Here is a 16678-nt window from a genome sequence, read left to right as displayed (position 1 = left end):
CCGTTTCCTTGATTATTATTTTGACAATAAGTAACGAAGCTTTAAGACCGACGTCGCTTTCGAAATAAATTCTTCGCAACTCTTCTTTTATATGTCTCCCTTTAATATATTTTTATAATTAAATTTGATCATTTTTACTTACTTAAAAAAATCATCTATGGTTAAAATTTTGTTTTTATTTTATGTCTGTGTAAAATATATTAATTAATATGATTTTACATTACGTTTTAATAACAATGCACAATAATATTAAAAAATAAAATATATTAATTATATTAAAAAAAAATTTTTTAAGCACTCATGGCAGATATTTCTAAAACGATTAGATAAATAAAAAGTTAGAGCTACTCGTTCAAGCTCATTAAGGAGAAGCTTAATTCTGTCTTCGCGACAATTCGCGAACGAGAGGAAATACAGCGGTCTAAAAAAAAAAAAAAAGAAAAACATTCTGTGCCGACCGTCGTGACAATTAATAAAACAAAATTCTTGCCTCGAGCTGGCGCAATGCAGCATCTCGTATAGTCATATTTATCTCAAGTTATATAAAAGACCGTAATTGGATAAAGTTTAATTAATCTTAATTTAGCCTCAACCCTAACCTCTTGCACAAGTATTTGAGAGGAATAGGTATTAGGCGGTGGTCGTCTCCGACCGAGGTTCGCTCGTTAATTTACGAAAACCGGAACGAGACTCGTCGCGACACCTGTCGGCTCGCCTGCCGAGTCTGCGATCGAAATCAGAGGAGAGGAGCCGTCGGAGATTTCGCTCCGTAGACGATATAGTGAAATCGCAGGATGGCACGCTGATAGTCGAGGACGTTTTACGTTTATTTTTTACATTTTCCGGAGGCACGCGCTCTCGCGAGGCAATTGCGATGGCGTCGACTTACATCAAGGATGAGACCGGTAAGGACCCGTAAATGATCACCGCGCTGCGAACGGAGCCGCGTACTCGCGGGACGCGCCGGCTCTAACCTCGGTCATTGTAAACAAGTGCAGAACGATCAGCTTTGCGTAATAATAGATCGTTCCGTTATATCCATGCGCTATAGTTAGGCCGGTAAACCTCGGGTAATTTTCACGTGTTCCAAACCCCGCGATGTGCTCCCCCAAGCTGACCGTCGTATTAAACGTTTTCCATTGACCATTATAAATTTTTATTATTTTTTTTAGTGCAATATTAGACACGTTCTTGCGATTATAAGTGCCAACGTTTTATGCGAATGCAGTTAAAATATTATTATTAAAATATATCGCTTTGTTTCAGGTACGTTTATCCCGGCCAGTCAACGACCTGATGGTACGTGGCGCAAGCAACGTCGAGTGAAAGATGGATATATTCCTCAGGAAGAAGTTCCATTGTAAGTAATCTTGATGTGCCCTCCGATATTTCGATAACTTTCCTGTTAGAAATTTGTCATGCTTATATTCTTATACTTCGTTTTCAGATACGAAAGCAAAGGAAAACAATTAATAAAAAAGCCCTTATATCCTGTTGGCGCCAGTCCTGAATTTATAGCTGAACATAAAGCCAAGCTAGAGGCTTTAGCAGTGAAGAATAAGGTAATACCTGGTATGCAAGCAAAAACCCAAGAAGGATCTAAAAAGAAAAAGAAGAAGAACAAATCAAAAGCTGTAGACTCTGCTACCGAAGGATTAGCCAAAATTACGATCTCGGAGCCTGAATCGCATAAAGAAGCTTTAAGCCATTCTGATAAGCTACCGGCTATTGCGAAACAGGCCACCACGACAAATAGCGTAAACAAGGACAGTTCAAATGTCGCACAAAAAACGACTGATCCACAAAAGAGATTGAAAAATCTTCGAAAGAAAATTAGGGAAATTGAAGTGTTAGAGGATAAAATGAAATCTGGTGCCCTGAAAAATCCCGACAAAGAGATACTCGAAAAAATTGCCCGGAAAATAGAAATCTCTAAGGAGATAAAAAGATTAGAAGCTACTTTATAGATCCATATACAATTGAAACTTTCACACGAATTTGTCAGTACCATTGGAAAATGGTACAAGTTGTAAAATTTTATCGATAAGAATCCTATCATATAGCGAAGGAAAAATCTTTGTTCTTCTTGACATTTACATTGCAATTTTAATATTTCATCTTATATCAATCTTCTTTTTTTTTCTACTCACAGGGTGTAGACTGATAATATTGATACATATATATGTATGTACAATCATATTTAATTATCGACGATTCTAATACTTGAACAAGAATTTGCATACATCTGCATACATTTATGTACATAAGAGAACTTACGTGAAAGTTTTAATAAAGACAAACGAAGTTTTCATTAAATAAGTAATCCTCTGCACATCATGATTCAAATCGGTTAAGAGAATAAAATTTGTTTTAGATGAATTTTATATTAGCAGTCACGATGATCTAGAAATACAGATGTCTGTAAAAATGTTTTAATGGCAGTTATTGATGCATTTAATGTGATAAGATAAATTGTCGATTTATATTATAGCGAATAAACACGAAATTATTTAAAAATAAAAACTGTCGAGTTTTGTGAGAAATAAGTGTTTGCGAAATAATCGCGTAAATTTATGTTAATAGTAATTTTATTATATTAATAAAGTACCATTAATTATATAATAATTATATATAATTATATGTATAAATTACTTTTTTATAATTTATATAAAGGTATTCGTGAATAGTTTTAATAATCGAATCTGATTATTCAGTACAAATGTAAATTCACTTTAAACCAAGTATGACCATTACCAGTAGAAAAATTGTTGACTTTTCACATTTTTTACGTACGTAGGCACATATACTATAGATAACAAAATAATGTATTATATTAACTGTTATCAAAAACTTTTCCTTTTGATCCTCAAACCCGACTTTACCAGCGCACCTTGTCAATTTTAATTCTAGTTTCGTCAAATCAATGTTAGATGTCGCGATCCCGATGTTTGTAATTTCACAGAGAAATCGAAGATTTACAGCACGATTGTCGGCGGAAGCATCGTTACGTTAATATATCCGTGTACGTAAATTTAAGCTAAGGAAATACATAAAGAAGAATTAAATTGAGAAGCCAAGCTTACGCAAATCCTTCTATTAATTAGTCGTTTATATTTTACAGATATAAAAGCAATGCACTGCTTGTAAAACTTTACGGATCCATAATGACGAATAAAGTATGAAGCTTTTTAAACTCATAGTGCATCAGAAAAACTTCAGCGGAGAAGATCTGATTTTCAATCCGAAAGATTATCCCGGTATAAAAACTGGCGATGTCGTCGAAATTTACCACCCAGAAGATGAGTTCAGCCGTTTGCTGTTGCAAGTTACTTCCTTCAAGGAAGACCTCCAAGGCCGCGAAACTATCAGCGTGGAAAATAACGTAGCATCGATGTTTCAGCTGCGTACGTTCGCCGATGTATATATGAACATAGTAAATCCCGATGATGTAGCTTTAGATTCCATAGAATTGACTTTCAAAGATCAGTATATGGGACGCAGTGAAATGTGGCGATTGAAAAACAGCTTGGTACTATTATTTTGTTTTATTAATTGATTGCCTTTTCTGTCGAAAATATAATATACATAAAGATTTTTATAGGTTAACACATGCGTATATATTAACAAGAAGATCGAGTTTTGTGGTGGAAGTATACGTTGTCAAGTATATGAGATGTGGTCACAGGGTGATCGCGTCGCCTGTGGTGTCATAACCAATGATACTAAAGTTTGTACTTAATTATAATTTTTTATATTAATTTTTTATTTTATTTTTCTTATAAAATATTTTATTTTTAGGTTGTGTTTCGATCTTCTACCAGTATGGTATATTTGTTCATTCAAATGAGCTCTGAAATGTGGGATTTTGACATACATGGAGATCTTTACTTTGAGAAAGCAGTTAATGGATTTTTAGCGGATTTATTTCAAAAATGGAAAAAAAATGGTAGCAATCACGAGGTTACCATTGTATTGTTCTCAAGAACTTTTTACAATGCTACCAGTTTGGAAGAATTTCCAAACCATATGAGGGAATGCTTGCAACATGATTATAGAGGGAGATTTTATGAAGATTTTTACAGAGTTGCAGTACAAAATGAAAGATTTGAGGATTGGAGTAATATCTTGGTGCAGTTACGCAAATTGTTTACTGATTATCAAAAAATTGTTTTGGAATATCATCAGAAGCCAGGTAGTAATATGCCTAAGGCAGTAAATTCTACTGCTGCACAAGGCAATTTTCTGGAAGTGTTAAATATGTCTCTAAATGGTAAGTAAAGTATGATAAAAATATTTAGTAATTTATTAATTTATTTTACATCTTATAATTATGTGTTTATGGTATTTTTTCAGTTTTTGAAAAACATTACTTAGATCGTAGTTTCGATAGAACTGGTCAATTATCTGTAGTTATTACACCTGGAGTTGGAGTTTTTGAAGTTGACAGAGAGCTGACAAATGTAACAAAACAGAGAATTATTGATAATGGGGTAGGAAGTGATTTAGTATGCGTTGGAGAACAACCGCTTCATGCAGTTCCATTATTGAAGGTATTATAAATACATATAAAAATATATTATTGCACCTGTTCCTGCTCGGCATGAATTTCGTAATCGTATTTCTGCACGCGCGTGATCTCAAAAATACGCAGAGTAAGTGAGTATGAAAGAAAGAACGATTGAGCGCGGGTGCAATAGTATATACATTATTTATTTATATAATATATATCATTTTTAATATTTTATTGCAGTTTCATAACAAAGATTCATCTATAAATGCACCGGATGATTATAGTATGCCCCATTGGATAAATCTCAGCTTTTATTCTACAAATAAAAAAATTCCTTATTCCACATTTATTCCGCGAATAAAATTGCCGCAGAAGGTATTAAAGCATTCGGCAGATAACGAAAAATTAAATTGCAAGACCAGACTTTTGCAAGAAGATCCAAGAGAATGTCTACATAATACACTATTCGATTATGATGCTTACGATGCACAAGTGTTTCAACTACCCACAGTTCATACGTCAAGGTACATAAATTAAAAGTTATTTTTTTAATTTATTATATTTAATATATTTAATAATAAAACTAAATTGTTTCAGTGTACAAAGGATAAATACAAGGAGAAAAAAGACGAGCGTGGTGTGCCTCGAAACTCATAATAATGGCCATTTATTAAAACTTTTGAAACGTAAAATGTCAGATCCCGATATACATCATCCGCCACCCGAAACACATTCACCGCCAGTTATTGCTTTACGAAGTGCAGCGATAACAATACCACACAAAACAGATGACGATAACATCGAATCGAATGGAGATAGAACTGGTAAATATATAGTACGCTCGGTAAATTAGTTATACAGTTAAGAGATTTATTAAATAATTAATTAATTGTTTTAGGTGTATCGAGAACACCGGTTAAAAGTGATTTAACAGATTCTGAGATATCCCCGCCATTTAGACCTATTGTCGGTAGCGCCGGTAGTCCGACAAACTCAATTTCTCAACCGACGAATATACTTAGGCCCGGTAGGGCATTAATCAATCCGTTCGATCCATCTCACGTTACCATTAAACTTACTAGCAACAGACGACGGTGGACTCATATATTTCCGAAAGGTAAGTATTAATTATTCTTATTTTAAGACGATAAATTTATTAATACAATTTTATAGGACCTACAGGAGTTCTAATACAGCAACATCACTATCAAGCTATACCAATGCAAACATTGGAGTCGCAAAGTGAGACTACACTATCTACTACCATAAGTGGGTCCTCAATGGAAATTAGAACAAACAGTTCAAATCAGATTTCACGATCGACATCTCAAATAGGATTCCAAGATCGTTAGTACTTAGAATTAACGAACGGCTTTAAAATATAATAGATAAAAAATACAAGAGATAATATAATTCGTATTTTTATAGATACCAAAGGAAAACTGCCACGGTTTAATCCTCCTACAACTAATGGGGACAAAACTGCAAATTCATCAATTATGGCGAATAGAAGTCTTACTTTATTATGGGGTGCTACCGGTGAACAGGAATGGACACCTGCTCTAACAACAGGTTTGCTTTTCAAGTTTTTAAAAATAATTCTTTGAATATATGTTTATATATTTCGTAGAAAATAATACAAAAATTATTACTCTAAACATTAATTAAAATTTTTTGCTGCTATTACTACATTAATTAATTTAAAAAATTACTAAATTAATTTTTAAAAATTAATGTAATATAAAGCGATTTTTAAGTTACTTAAAATAAGCATATATATTTCGAAATTTAATATTATACTAAATAAAGCATTACAGCCCTTGCAAAAATGCAACAAAGTTATCGAATTAAAATGATCGTCAATAAACTTACAGAGTAAAGAGAGAATTCTTAAATAATCCTCTAAAGAATAATAAGATTTAAAAAATATTTAATTGAACAAGTTATTTACATTACACATAACACACATAATTCCAGTGTTCAACATCCATAAATTAAGAAACATAATGCTTCTTGTATTGTGTGTATTGTGCTTTAATCATATATAATATTTTAAACAGAGTTTTTAATATAATTTGAATAAGATATTGATATGTAATAAACAGGAGTAATCCTGTGGTTTTAGCTTCGAATTATAGTACAGCTCTAAGTAATTAAAATTAATTATCTCCATTCTTGTGTGTGTGTGTGTGTGTCTTCTTTATTGACATGCAGTTCATTACTACAAGAGGTGCTCCTGTTTATAGATAATGCAACAATGAAAGCTGCAATCTATATTTAATATCAGATAGCGTATAAAAATTAATAAGTTTTAAAATTTAATATTTATGAAAGAATGAAAATACTTGGAAACATTTTAAAAGCAATTATTATCGTATTTATAATACAAAATATACTTTAATGATAAATTAAATTAAAAATTTTAATAATACATTTGTTTTTACTTTTTTTTTTATACTTTCTCATTTATTTTACACGAGTAAAGTAGTTTTTTTCTTTTTTATAATAGCTTTGCTTAACTCAATCTTGCAATTACGCTCTGTTATCATAGAATTGCACCTTTGTATCATCGGATAATTACATCTAAATATATTTATTTCATACATCTGCGAGAGGTTTTCGCAAAAAAAGAAATATTTTCATTCTTGAAAATATCCAATATTTATTTTTACAAAATCGATACGAATAATGTTTTTATTTCCATGCTATGGTACGTCTAATTGGGATGCAACGCTGGACGCATTGATACGTGTGTGATGTACAACTATGATGTCACTTGTGCTGTTTTACAGCAATCATAGGTTAGCGCTATATACTATTAGGGATTGATCCGGTTATGGTATACATTTGTTTAATTATATTAGGGACGTTAGCCCAAAGTAGAAGCGTTATTATTAAATAGTTTCTTCACAATTCTTCATCATTTCTTTGTCATAATTGTTTTTTCTGATGCATGTATGTACAGCAAATCTTTAGAATTTTAAACACGTTTTTTTTTTTTTTTTTTTTTTTTTTAATATAAAAGATATTTTTTCGTCTGATATTTTCAACCATTCTTCACGTTGAAACTTAACGTCTTCCTTATAAACAGCTTTCTGCACAGATCGCCGCTTGTTCTTTGCTCAGCATTTCGCAAGATATTTTGTAGCACTCTTTTGCTGTTTTTATTAGTAGATATATGTTATTTCCCGTAAAGCTTACACTATACTTTTTCGCATTATTAATATTTTTTAAATATTATGTTCTGTTTCTTCTCGCAGTGCGACACAATGTGCTATAATATATTACCTTTAATTTTTTTACATTTATATGTTGTAGCATATCTACAATACATAACTGTTTAGAAACGCTTATTACATTATATTCTCTCTTTTCTGTAGATCTATCGAGTAACTTTATTGCACCGAAATAAAAAATAGACGATATGTATCTACTTTAGATGCATTAGTTATTTATTGTGTTACACATGTGATTTAATAACTGAAAACTGATATATCACTATAAAATATGTATTGTTAAGCACATCACAATTAATAACTGTCAAAGAGCATGCATTTAGAGAGAGATTTTTAATCTTTATCATATAACTTTAGCATTTATAAAATACAAATTTTTTCTTTTTGCGTATACATATAATGTGTATGAAATAAATAATGTATGTCTACTTATTAATAGAGATTTATTATGATAAAGATTAAATTATATATATATATATACGGAATGTTTAAAAAAAAAATTTTAATATTAATTTATATTTCCATACAAGCTTTTTATAAGAAAATTTTTTTTTAACTATTATAAATTTAATTAAATTTTTGAAAATTGTTGTGCTAGTATTTATTGATATGCATTTTGTAGAACATTCTGTATAATGAAAAATATATATCAGTAGTTTCTGCCAAAAAGCAGATTGAACACTATTTCTGTTGGTAAAGGGAGATTGTATTAGCAATGCAGTAGATGCTCGAAAATCTGAAATCTCTGAATTATTAACGTTAATTATTATAGAATTTATAGAAATTAGCATACAAAATGTTATACATACAATAATTATACAGTGCTTCTTTTAAATATTTGTCTATTTGCAACAAGTGCCATTTTATCGAGTATCTACTCTTTGTGGTTACGTAAAGAAGAAATAGATATCTGTAAAAAATTAAAAAACAATTTTAATTTTTATTCAGTATTATAAAATTGTTAATTATTTATTTCTTCTTGTCCATAAAATAATGTTTTTAATTGTTTCAATTACTTTAAAATCTTATTTAAAATAGGAGTTGACTGGAAATCTTTAACAATACCGGCGTGTCTACCCATCACTACTGATTATTTCCCAGACAAACGAAGTTTGCAAAATGATTATGTCGTGTCGGACTATAATCTCCTTCCGGACGACGTTAACGCTGATTTTGCTCAACAGCGAGCGATATACAAAAAACCACTTACAACTGTGGAAGTATTTAAAGAACTGGTTTCACAGCGTTTGGCTCAAGTATAAATAAATTATTCATTTTTGTGTACTTGTACTTATGTGTTTTGGAATAATTACAAACATTGCATTTTCAAGGGTTTCCAGCTAATAATTTTACCATCGCTTAACAAGAATCAGAGCAACGTCACTGGCGGCAATGCCATTCCTGCAATTAGCACAGTAATACGTGGTAGACAGACAGAGTCCGAACCTAAAGAAGAATATCTACTTAGCATTGGGAGAATTTTTCACAAAATATCATTATTTGATAATTCTATAACAGTCACAAGATACCGTCCACGGTAAATATTATATAATTTATTTTATATTAAACTTATGTTATTAACATTTTTTTAATGCAACGTGTTACACCAACAAGTAACAAGTATTAAAAATTATTAATTACATTTACAGGCATCCTTATCCACCCTTCAATATTCATTATCAATATCGATTTCATGCTCCGCATCACGACACGTACGAATTCTCACGGGTGTCTTTTACTACAGAAAAACTTGAGACCTATAACTGGAATTATCTTGATCATTATATTTGCACACGAGGTCATACTGATTTTGCTTTAGTAGAAGTAAGTAGATTTCGAAAAAAATGGTTTTTTACGTGATTAAGAGATTACTATTATTAAGAAATTACTTTTATTATTTTATTTTAAGATCTTAAATATGTTGTCCTTTTTCTTGTTCTTTTTTTTTTTCTTTAGGCTCTCAAATATTGGAGATTTCGAGTATTTTTATTACCATATAATAATCCGGCGACTCGCAAAATTTTAGAAGGTTCTTCAAGATGTGACATATATACCCCGCTCAGTAATTCCGAACAGGCATCATTAATGGATGGCTTTTTGCGCTTTATCGAAGGATGGCTTAACAAAATACGACGGCCAAATCCGAATAAAAACTGGGTAATTTTTTCTTTTTAATTTTTTGTAGATATATAATATAGATAAATTAATAATATTTAAATTATTAATTATTTGTTAGAAATTTTAAATATATATTTGGATTGATAATAGAAGACGTTCCAAAAAGTAAATTACATTACAGTAACAAAATTTTGTTATTAAAAAAAAAACGAAAACTTTTTTTGGGACATCTTGTTATATTTATAAGTATTTTAATTGCAAATATTCTATTCTACCTGATATTTATTTAAAATTGCTTGATAGTTTTGTTGTAAATTATACTATTTGAGGAGATAAATTTTCGATATTTTTTTTTTATTCCGATAATTGAAAGAACAAAGACCTAAAAATCATTTTTTATATGTGACATATACGAAAAAATCATATATAAAATTAATATTTTTTGAAATATCTCCTCTGTATTATATTTGAATGTTGCATGCTCATATTTGATTGATTTGCACAAATTTATTTTAATGCTTTTGTTAATTATTTATACTTTATTAACTTTCGAATTACGCAGTTTCTATAAGCATATTTATTGTAGCATAAAATCGTATTAGCGAAATAATGATCTCTGATAAAACCTAATTCTATCAATTGTAGATAAAGTATTGCTGTATAACATGCTGAAAAGATACAAGATATTACGATATTGATTAGGAAACTAAAAAAAAATTGCACGGCTTCTTTTGACACTTTGCGTTAACGTCGGCCTATAACATGTACAATAGCAACATTCAGCGGTATTAATTTAATACTTAATGATATAATACTTATACCCCTATACTTACATATACGATCGTTCCGAAATACATATCAAAGTCTTTGTGAAATATTCCCGTTAATAGCAGATCAAGATTATACTTATAAAGTGCAATAAGTCTCTACTTACTATAAATAGATTTACAAATTTGATATTATATGTCTATAGATAAGTAGAGACACGTAGCTAGAATATTTGTATGGGGAGGGGTTTTCAGCATGATATGTTTCAGAGCCCCACAGCTCTAGGTGGTGTCCCTCCAAGAGATCCTGCCTCTCATTTGACCAGACGCAGGCACAGCACGAGCCTGATATTCCTCACTAACCAGGTACATCCTCCCCTCCTGTAGCCTCGATACACTGAGCCCAGTGTTGGAATTCTCGTTTAAACGAGCTTCCATTTAATTAATTGCAAGTGGTACGATAAGAGAAATTTCTTGGAAAGAAATCTTCGATTCTCTACAGACTGTCGTATACTTAATATAACATTTTTAATATAAAATATTACAAATGAAGTAAAGTTGCATCAGCGAAAAGATAATTTTACAGAAAAGGAAATGTCGAAATTATTCAAAGAGCGTAAAGTAGACGCTCACCAGCAGTTACAAAAGTTAATATTACGAAACGTATAAAAACCTTTTTTTATTTAGATGTAAAAAAAAAAAAATACTTTTAGCTGGTGCAATTTTACCCCATTTTTTTTTAAGGCTAAGCATATCTGAATTTTTCAATTGAATCGCTTCTTTGATACGTGTTACCTGGAATGATCAGGCCAGCTTACACAATACAATATAATCTCACGATAACTGTAATCGTGCTTGATATATTTTTGCATTGAATGTGCATCTATTATTTTTAGCAAGCTTATCCGTTATGCGTCAGATGTGTTTGATTTACACTCTTCTCTCGTTTGTACATACATATGTATATACATGTATACACATATATATGTGACTAATACGAGAGCGACACTTTTTTAATGTTAAACATCGCATTCTTGTTACATATACATATTCATTATATCATCAGCTTGGTCACTACCATTCACAGTTACCCATACATGTCATCATACTTTCCAGACCAATCTAGTCGGCAGCTCTCCTTTCAGGGAGCGACTCGGGAGCAACCGTCTACCAGAGAAACCGAGACCAAGGTTTGAATATGTCTACCTTGATGATTTCAGCATTGTTGCTTTGCGCCAATCTTTTACTGCATAGTTTTATGGACTTCTCTATTGTTTTCTTTTTTTTTTTTTCCAGTGAACTGTTCCGAATTGGTGTGTCGATGGTTTTTATTCTTGCTTGATCTATTATGTACGGCAAATGTTTGATCACTAAAACGAGACATTTTTGCACCTCATTCTGTTTAATTAGCTTATTGATTTTGCATATTATCTTATGAGTGCTACATATTTGCAGTGTGCATTTGACGTTAAGTACAAGAATGTGTTAGACTTGAATGAAGTAGAAAAATTAAAGAGGAACGTCTGATGCCGAAATGCGCGATGACGATATGAAGCATAAATTATAAACGGTGAACTGTTCTTTGACGCTTTATTCTCATTGTTTTATAATGTGTATGGGTATATTAAATCCGGTTTCTTTTCAGTTTAACGCTTTTGGTGATTGCTCCATACTTTTACTAAGATCAGAAGCATCGTAAAAAAAAAAAGGATGCACCGATACATCTGACACAAGCTCACATACATTTTCGACTCTACTATTATCGTGCATGTCTTTTTTTTGGTTTGTTTGACGTAGTTTTTTTTTCATATAAAACACACTTAAATGTTTGTACGTACTACATATTCTACAGTAAGTTCTCCTCACTCCGCACTTGTGCTCATCGTGGGCTTCGATAATAATTGCCACGATACTTTGATTAATATTCTCTCAATATCACTCAATGTGGAGCAGATGCAACGCATTAGGAGGAAAACGAGAGAGTTTAAGAGGGTGTTTCCCTACATAGTTTCTATACCTTTCAGCTTTTTTCATCTTTTTGTGTTTTATCTTCCAACTAATGCCCGATTCAGAGAGCACACATACAACATGCCGAGAACAAACGAGATGTAAAGGCTTAAGTTTAAAGGCATCTGTATGTATGCTCTGTGGGTGAGCACTTTGGTAGTGAGTGAGGGAGTGACGGGGTTGTTGCTCCTCTGTACAGGAGAGGCATGTAGTGAATACCGCTGCGACTGCCCGCACGTGCCTCGACACTCCTCGCCACGTGCCAAACAGGTTGGTCTCACTCTTTTATTCCTTCCTTAATTCAGATTAAGATTATGAAAGTAATTGCGTATGACTTGGACATTACATACACACGCATTTTATTTGATAACAAATGTAAATATAAATGGGCTCTAATCTCAAATTTATTTTATCGAGTATTCTTTTATTTTCGCACGTGCGTTAAATGCACAATCGCAAAGTATGAATATTTTTATTTTTAAATGACATTATGATAAATTAATTTTTACTTACGTTAATTTAATTAAAAAGAAAATTTAATTTTAAAAATACTCGATAAAACAATGGCATTTCATATCTTTCTTTTTTTTTTTTTTTTTTTTTTTTAAGATTTTATAAAAAAGAAAATCATAAGATTAACAAATCTAACTTGAATAGTATCACTTTGTAATAGAAAAGCGTGGAGGATTGTTTCTGTAAAGTTTTTATCTGATTTGCTGTGAAGTAAACGTAACATAAAGTAGACTAAAATATTTTTGCTTATCTTAGATAACATACAAATTGCTTCGCAGAGTCTGCATCTTCTTTTTGCATATTATTACATAATAAATATTCTTTATTTTTATTCATAATTTAGATCTGGTTCTAAAGTGATGGACAGGGGACGTGTATCGCCTGCCAGTGAAGCTGTTTTGCCGTTGTCTCTCGAACAACAGCAGCAGGATCATTTCGACACTAATGACGACAGGTACCAATATATTACTTATTTTAATTATTTTTTTACGGTAGAATCTTAAGTCCATCTAAATTAATTCTGGCCATTTTGATATTAAATATAATTAATGCAATTTGTTTATAGTGCAAATCAGGAGTTGACTAAGATAAAAAGTAATGCAACAAACGTGGAAATTCTAGAAGCCATGAAACATCCTCAAACTGGTGTCGGCTTCTTAACTCAACATCCCTCGCTTCCCAGTCAAACGTTTGTTAGTGCCGATGCGATTCAATGGTTGAACAATCATATAGAAGGCGGAATAGGCGTCGAACAGGGTATTAATATAATGAAGGTAAAAATAAAAAAAAAATTTTATTATTTAACGTTGATTATATAATTTAGATTTGAATAAATTATTAATTTTATTAATTTTATTAATTTCAGTTTATATATATCGCATATATTGTATTTCTAAATAAGTTTTAACAGAATTACAAATATATTTCAGTAGGGATACATTAAAATAAAAATTATTATCGTATATTAAAAATTACAGTAATTAATTTTTGTATAGGGAATGATTCAAGATAAATTGATATGCCATGCGTCCGGTGACTTTTCACAACCATTTGTTCTGGGATTTTATTTGTATCACGTCGTGCACGATAAGGAAAATCAAAAAGGTAATTTATGAAATAAGATTTTCAACAAAGTGCAATTTAATAATTTTAATCGTTTTATATAAATGTATTTAACAGCTGCGGACTATTCTGCTCCACTTGGGAATCTGCAAAGTTTCGAAAATGAGTGGGTAGAGGTGGAGATGAGAGCACCGAAAGGATGGTGTGAACCAATTTCTTCGACGATATCAACTCCCGCAATACCTAGTGATGCTATTGATGAATCTAACGTTCCACATTTTTTGAGAGACGACATTGATTTAAATGAATCGATGGATGATAGAACAGGTACTAAAAATATAATATATACAACATTTTTTTTATATATAAATTTTTATTTAAATTATATTAATTATATAAATTTATATAAATTTTTTTTTAGTGCCATTGTATAAACATACTCATCTTGATATCGATATTAATAATAAAAGTGACAGGATTGAATGGGGTCATTTAAGATATCAGTCCATTTATAAAGTAGATAATTCTTACGAACTCGTAGTACAATGGGTTGCATCATCTGGTAGTATAGTCGCCGATCTGGTAAGTAAGATTAATTTTTTTTTCTCATTTTCTTTGTTATAATGCCGAGTTGCTAATAATTTATTTTTACAAGATATTTGTTTGGCAACGCAAAGCTCAAATGTGCGGGATACAAATGATACCGATTCCTAGTGATTTATTAGCGCTACCATACACGTTGAAGAGTGATCCTCTCAGAGGTCCTATTTTCATATCGCTCGATACAGAATGCTTAATGGCAAATAAACGGCATCTTTTCGAAGGTAAGGCTCAATTTATCTCATTGTGTTATCAATTTTATTAAAAATACTTTTAATTTGATAAAAATAACGAATATTAATTGTGCAGAATTCCGAGAGGATACCTACGCACAAAGGTTATTTTTGTTTCAAGAAGCAATTTTACAAAGATTCGGTTTTATACCGTGCTTAGTCGAAAGTGCTGAAAATGATCGCCAGTACGTTCATATCACTGGCAATGCATTTATATTAGTACCGTCCACAACAAATACTCGGCCACGTCCACGAACCGGTACTAACGTCGTACGGCGAAATACAGGACAGAAAAGATATCCGGTTCATCCAGATCAATCTAGTCCGCACGAAGCTTACATTACTAGACACGTTGGTGGAAAGAAAGACGATCACAGCACAGATAGAAAAGTAAGTAATTTTATTACATGTTTAATGATCATGTAAAATTTTATGGATTAATAATATTGTCGATATTTAATTTGATCATCTTTTAACATAAAATTTAAAGAAAAATATTTAATTATATTGTAATGAAAAAATTTTAAAACTATTAAACTCTTTTTTAACAGTTTTTGTTTACCTCAGCATCGAAGTTCATTTAATTACTAAAAATTATAATTGTTTTAGATGGGTTTTTTGTGGTCTTGGAATCATATGGTTAGCCGCAAATGGAAATCGCTATCTTTTTCAGCGGGTGACGAATTTTTCCAAAAGAAAATTATACAGGATTTTCGATACTTTTGTTCCAATGGAGACAACAGACTTAAGGAATTTTGGGAATCTTGTTGGGAGTTAAAGGAAAAAACGTGTACAAAAGCAAAGTAGCAAGATATCGTTTCCTTATCTTTTCGTCCAAAGTTTATTTTAAGTTGTTATCAACCATTTGATGGTACTTTCATCAAATCGTCGTTGCCATTTCGTTGTTAACAATCACTTATTGAAAGTACAATTGTACAGCAATGTTTTTTATGATATAGTTAATAACTCTTATAAGCAGGATGTTAAAAATATATACAAATTACAGTACAATATGTAACTTAAAATTAACATTTTTTTTTTTACGAAATTTATAAGTTATCTCTAGATATTAGAAAAAAATGTATTTGTTACATGAATTTGTTTCGTACAGTATTCGAAAATTATTTTCAAGTTTGAACAAGTTGCGCGTCTCTATCTCGATTCTAAATACTTGACGGGAGATGGCGTGATGGCGCCGCGTTTAGCTTTACCCGCTTTACGATCGAGTCGACCGATGAGTTTCTCGCCTTGCTCTTAGTTCATCATTCGTCGACCCGTTCAATCTTCGCCCGCGTAAGCGCGAGAAATGTCGCGGCGACTGGTTGAAGTGCGTGAAATCGTGTCGACGTCGTGTCCGTGAGTACTGTACGCGGCAATAATCGTCCTGCTGGCCTCGTACCTGTGTACGAGTACAGTCTGGTCGGCCGCGTTATCGCGCGTAAACCCTCCTTTTCCTGGCCAGCCGCAATTTTCACACGCAACAGCAGTGCACTGTGGGCCAGCAATGGTGGGCGCGTGATTTTGAACAATTCGAGCTATCGAAGGAACGCGCAGGTATGTGTGGTGCCGAACAACCCGTGGAGTACGTTCGACGCCGCGCCCCGTCCCGTCGCTTCGGAAACTCGGAGGTCG

General features: G+C 31.8%; 2 protein-coding genes across 8 annotated transcripts in view; both read left to right on the top strand.

The window, feature by feature from the left end:
- Pym (partner of Y14 and mago) overlaps positions 1-2625 on the top strand; it is a 53542-nt gene extending 50917 nt beyond the window's left edge. The window contains exons 1-3 of one of the 2 annotated variants that reach the window (XM_070667058.1): positions 477-905; positions 1267-1360; positions 1448-2625. In XM_070667058.1, the coding sequence (XP_070523159.1) occupies positions 875-905; positions 1267-1360; positions 1448-1967 (645 nt within the window). In that variant the 5' untranslated portion in view covers positions 477-874 and the 3' untranslated portion in view covers positions 1968-2625. Of the gene's footprint in view, positions 1-476; positions 906-1266; positions 1361-1447 lie in introns of those variants that run through there. The other variant, XM_070667059.1, reaches the window with a different exon arrangement.
- A 125-nt stretch (positions 2626-2750) lies between these two features.
- On the top strand, positions 2751-16071 carry Iml1 (GATOR complex protein Iml1). Of its 6 annotated transcripts, none has more exons than XM_070667021.1 (25): positions 2751-3022; positions 3122-3529; positions 3602-3727; positions 3799-4270; positions 4354-4550; positions 4751-5034; positions 5108-5334; positions 5409-5627; positions 5684-5857; positions 5939-6082; positions 7303-7311; positions 8785-9002; positions 9078-9283; positions 9396-9570; positions 9703-9903; positions 10902-10997; positions 12838-12908; positions 13495-13605; positions 13717-13924; positions 14147-14255; positions 14331-14540; positions 14635-14795; positions 14869-15037; positions 15123-15436; positions 15656-16071. In XM_070667021.1, the coding sequence occupies exons 2-25, from the start codon at positions 3179-3181 to the stop codon at positions 15851-15853; spliced, it is 4650 nt and encodes a 1549-aa protein (XP_070523122.1). In that variant the 5' UTR covers positions 2751-3022; positions 3122-3178; the 3' UTR covers positions 15854-16071. The 6 variants fall into 6 exon arrangements, with proteins under 6 accessions (XP_070523122.1, XP_070523120.1, XP_070523121.1 ...); XM_070667019.1 differs by lacking the exon at positions 12838-12908 and adding an exon at positions 11748-11821; XM_070667020.1 differs by lacking the exon at positions 12838-12908 and adding an exon at positions 11748-11821 and having other exon boundaries at positions 3105-3529.
- The last annotated feature ends 607 nt before the right edge of the window (positions 16072-16678 follow it).

Source organism: Cardiocondyla obscurior, linkage group LG15 (assembly GCF_019399895.1).
Source record: "Cardiocondyla obscurior isolate alpha-2009 linkage group LG15, Cobs3.1, whole genome shotgun sequence".
Lineage (NCBI taxonomy): Eukaryota > Metazoa > Arthropoda > Insecta > Hymenoptera > Formicidae > Cardiocondyla > Cardiocondyla obscurior.
This window is presented reverse-complemented; position numbering and strand designations above follow the sequence as displayed.

What these genes read in the sequence shown, in the direction of transcription:
- Iml1 (XM_070667019.1), top strand. Translation starts at nt 3,179, where the DNA reads ATGAAGCTTTTTAAACTCATAGTGCATCAGAAAAACTTCAGCGGAGAA. An exon ending in CTGATTTTGCTTTAGTAGAA is followed by an intron (nt 9,571 to 9,702) that starts GTAAGTAGATTT and finishes TTTTTTCTTTAG; the next exon opens with GCTCTCAAATATTGGAGATT. An exon ending in CGATAAGGAAAATCAAAAAG is followed by an intron (nt 14,256 to 14,330) that starts GTAATTTATGAA and finishes TGTATTTAACAG; the next exon opens with CTGCGGACTATTCTGCTCCA.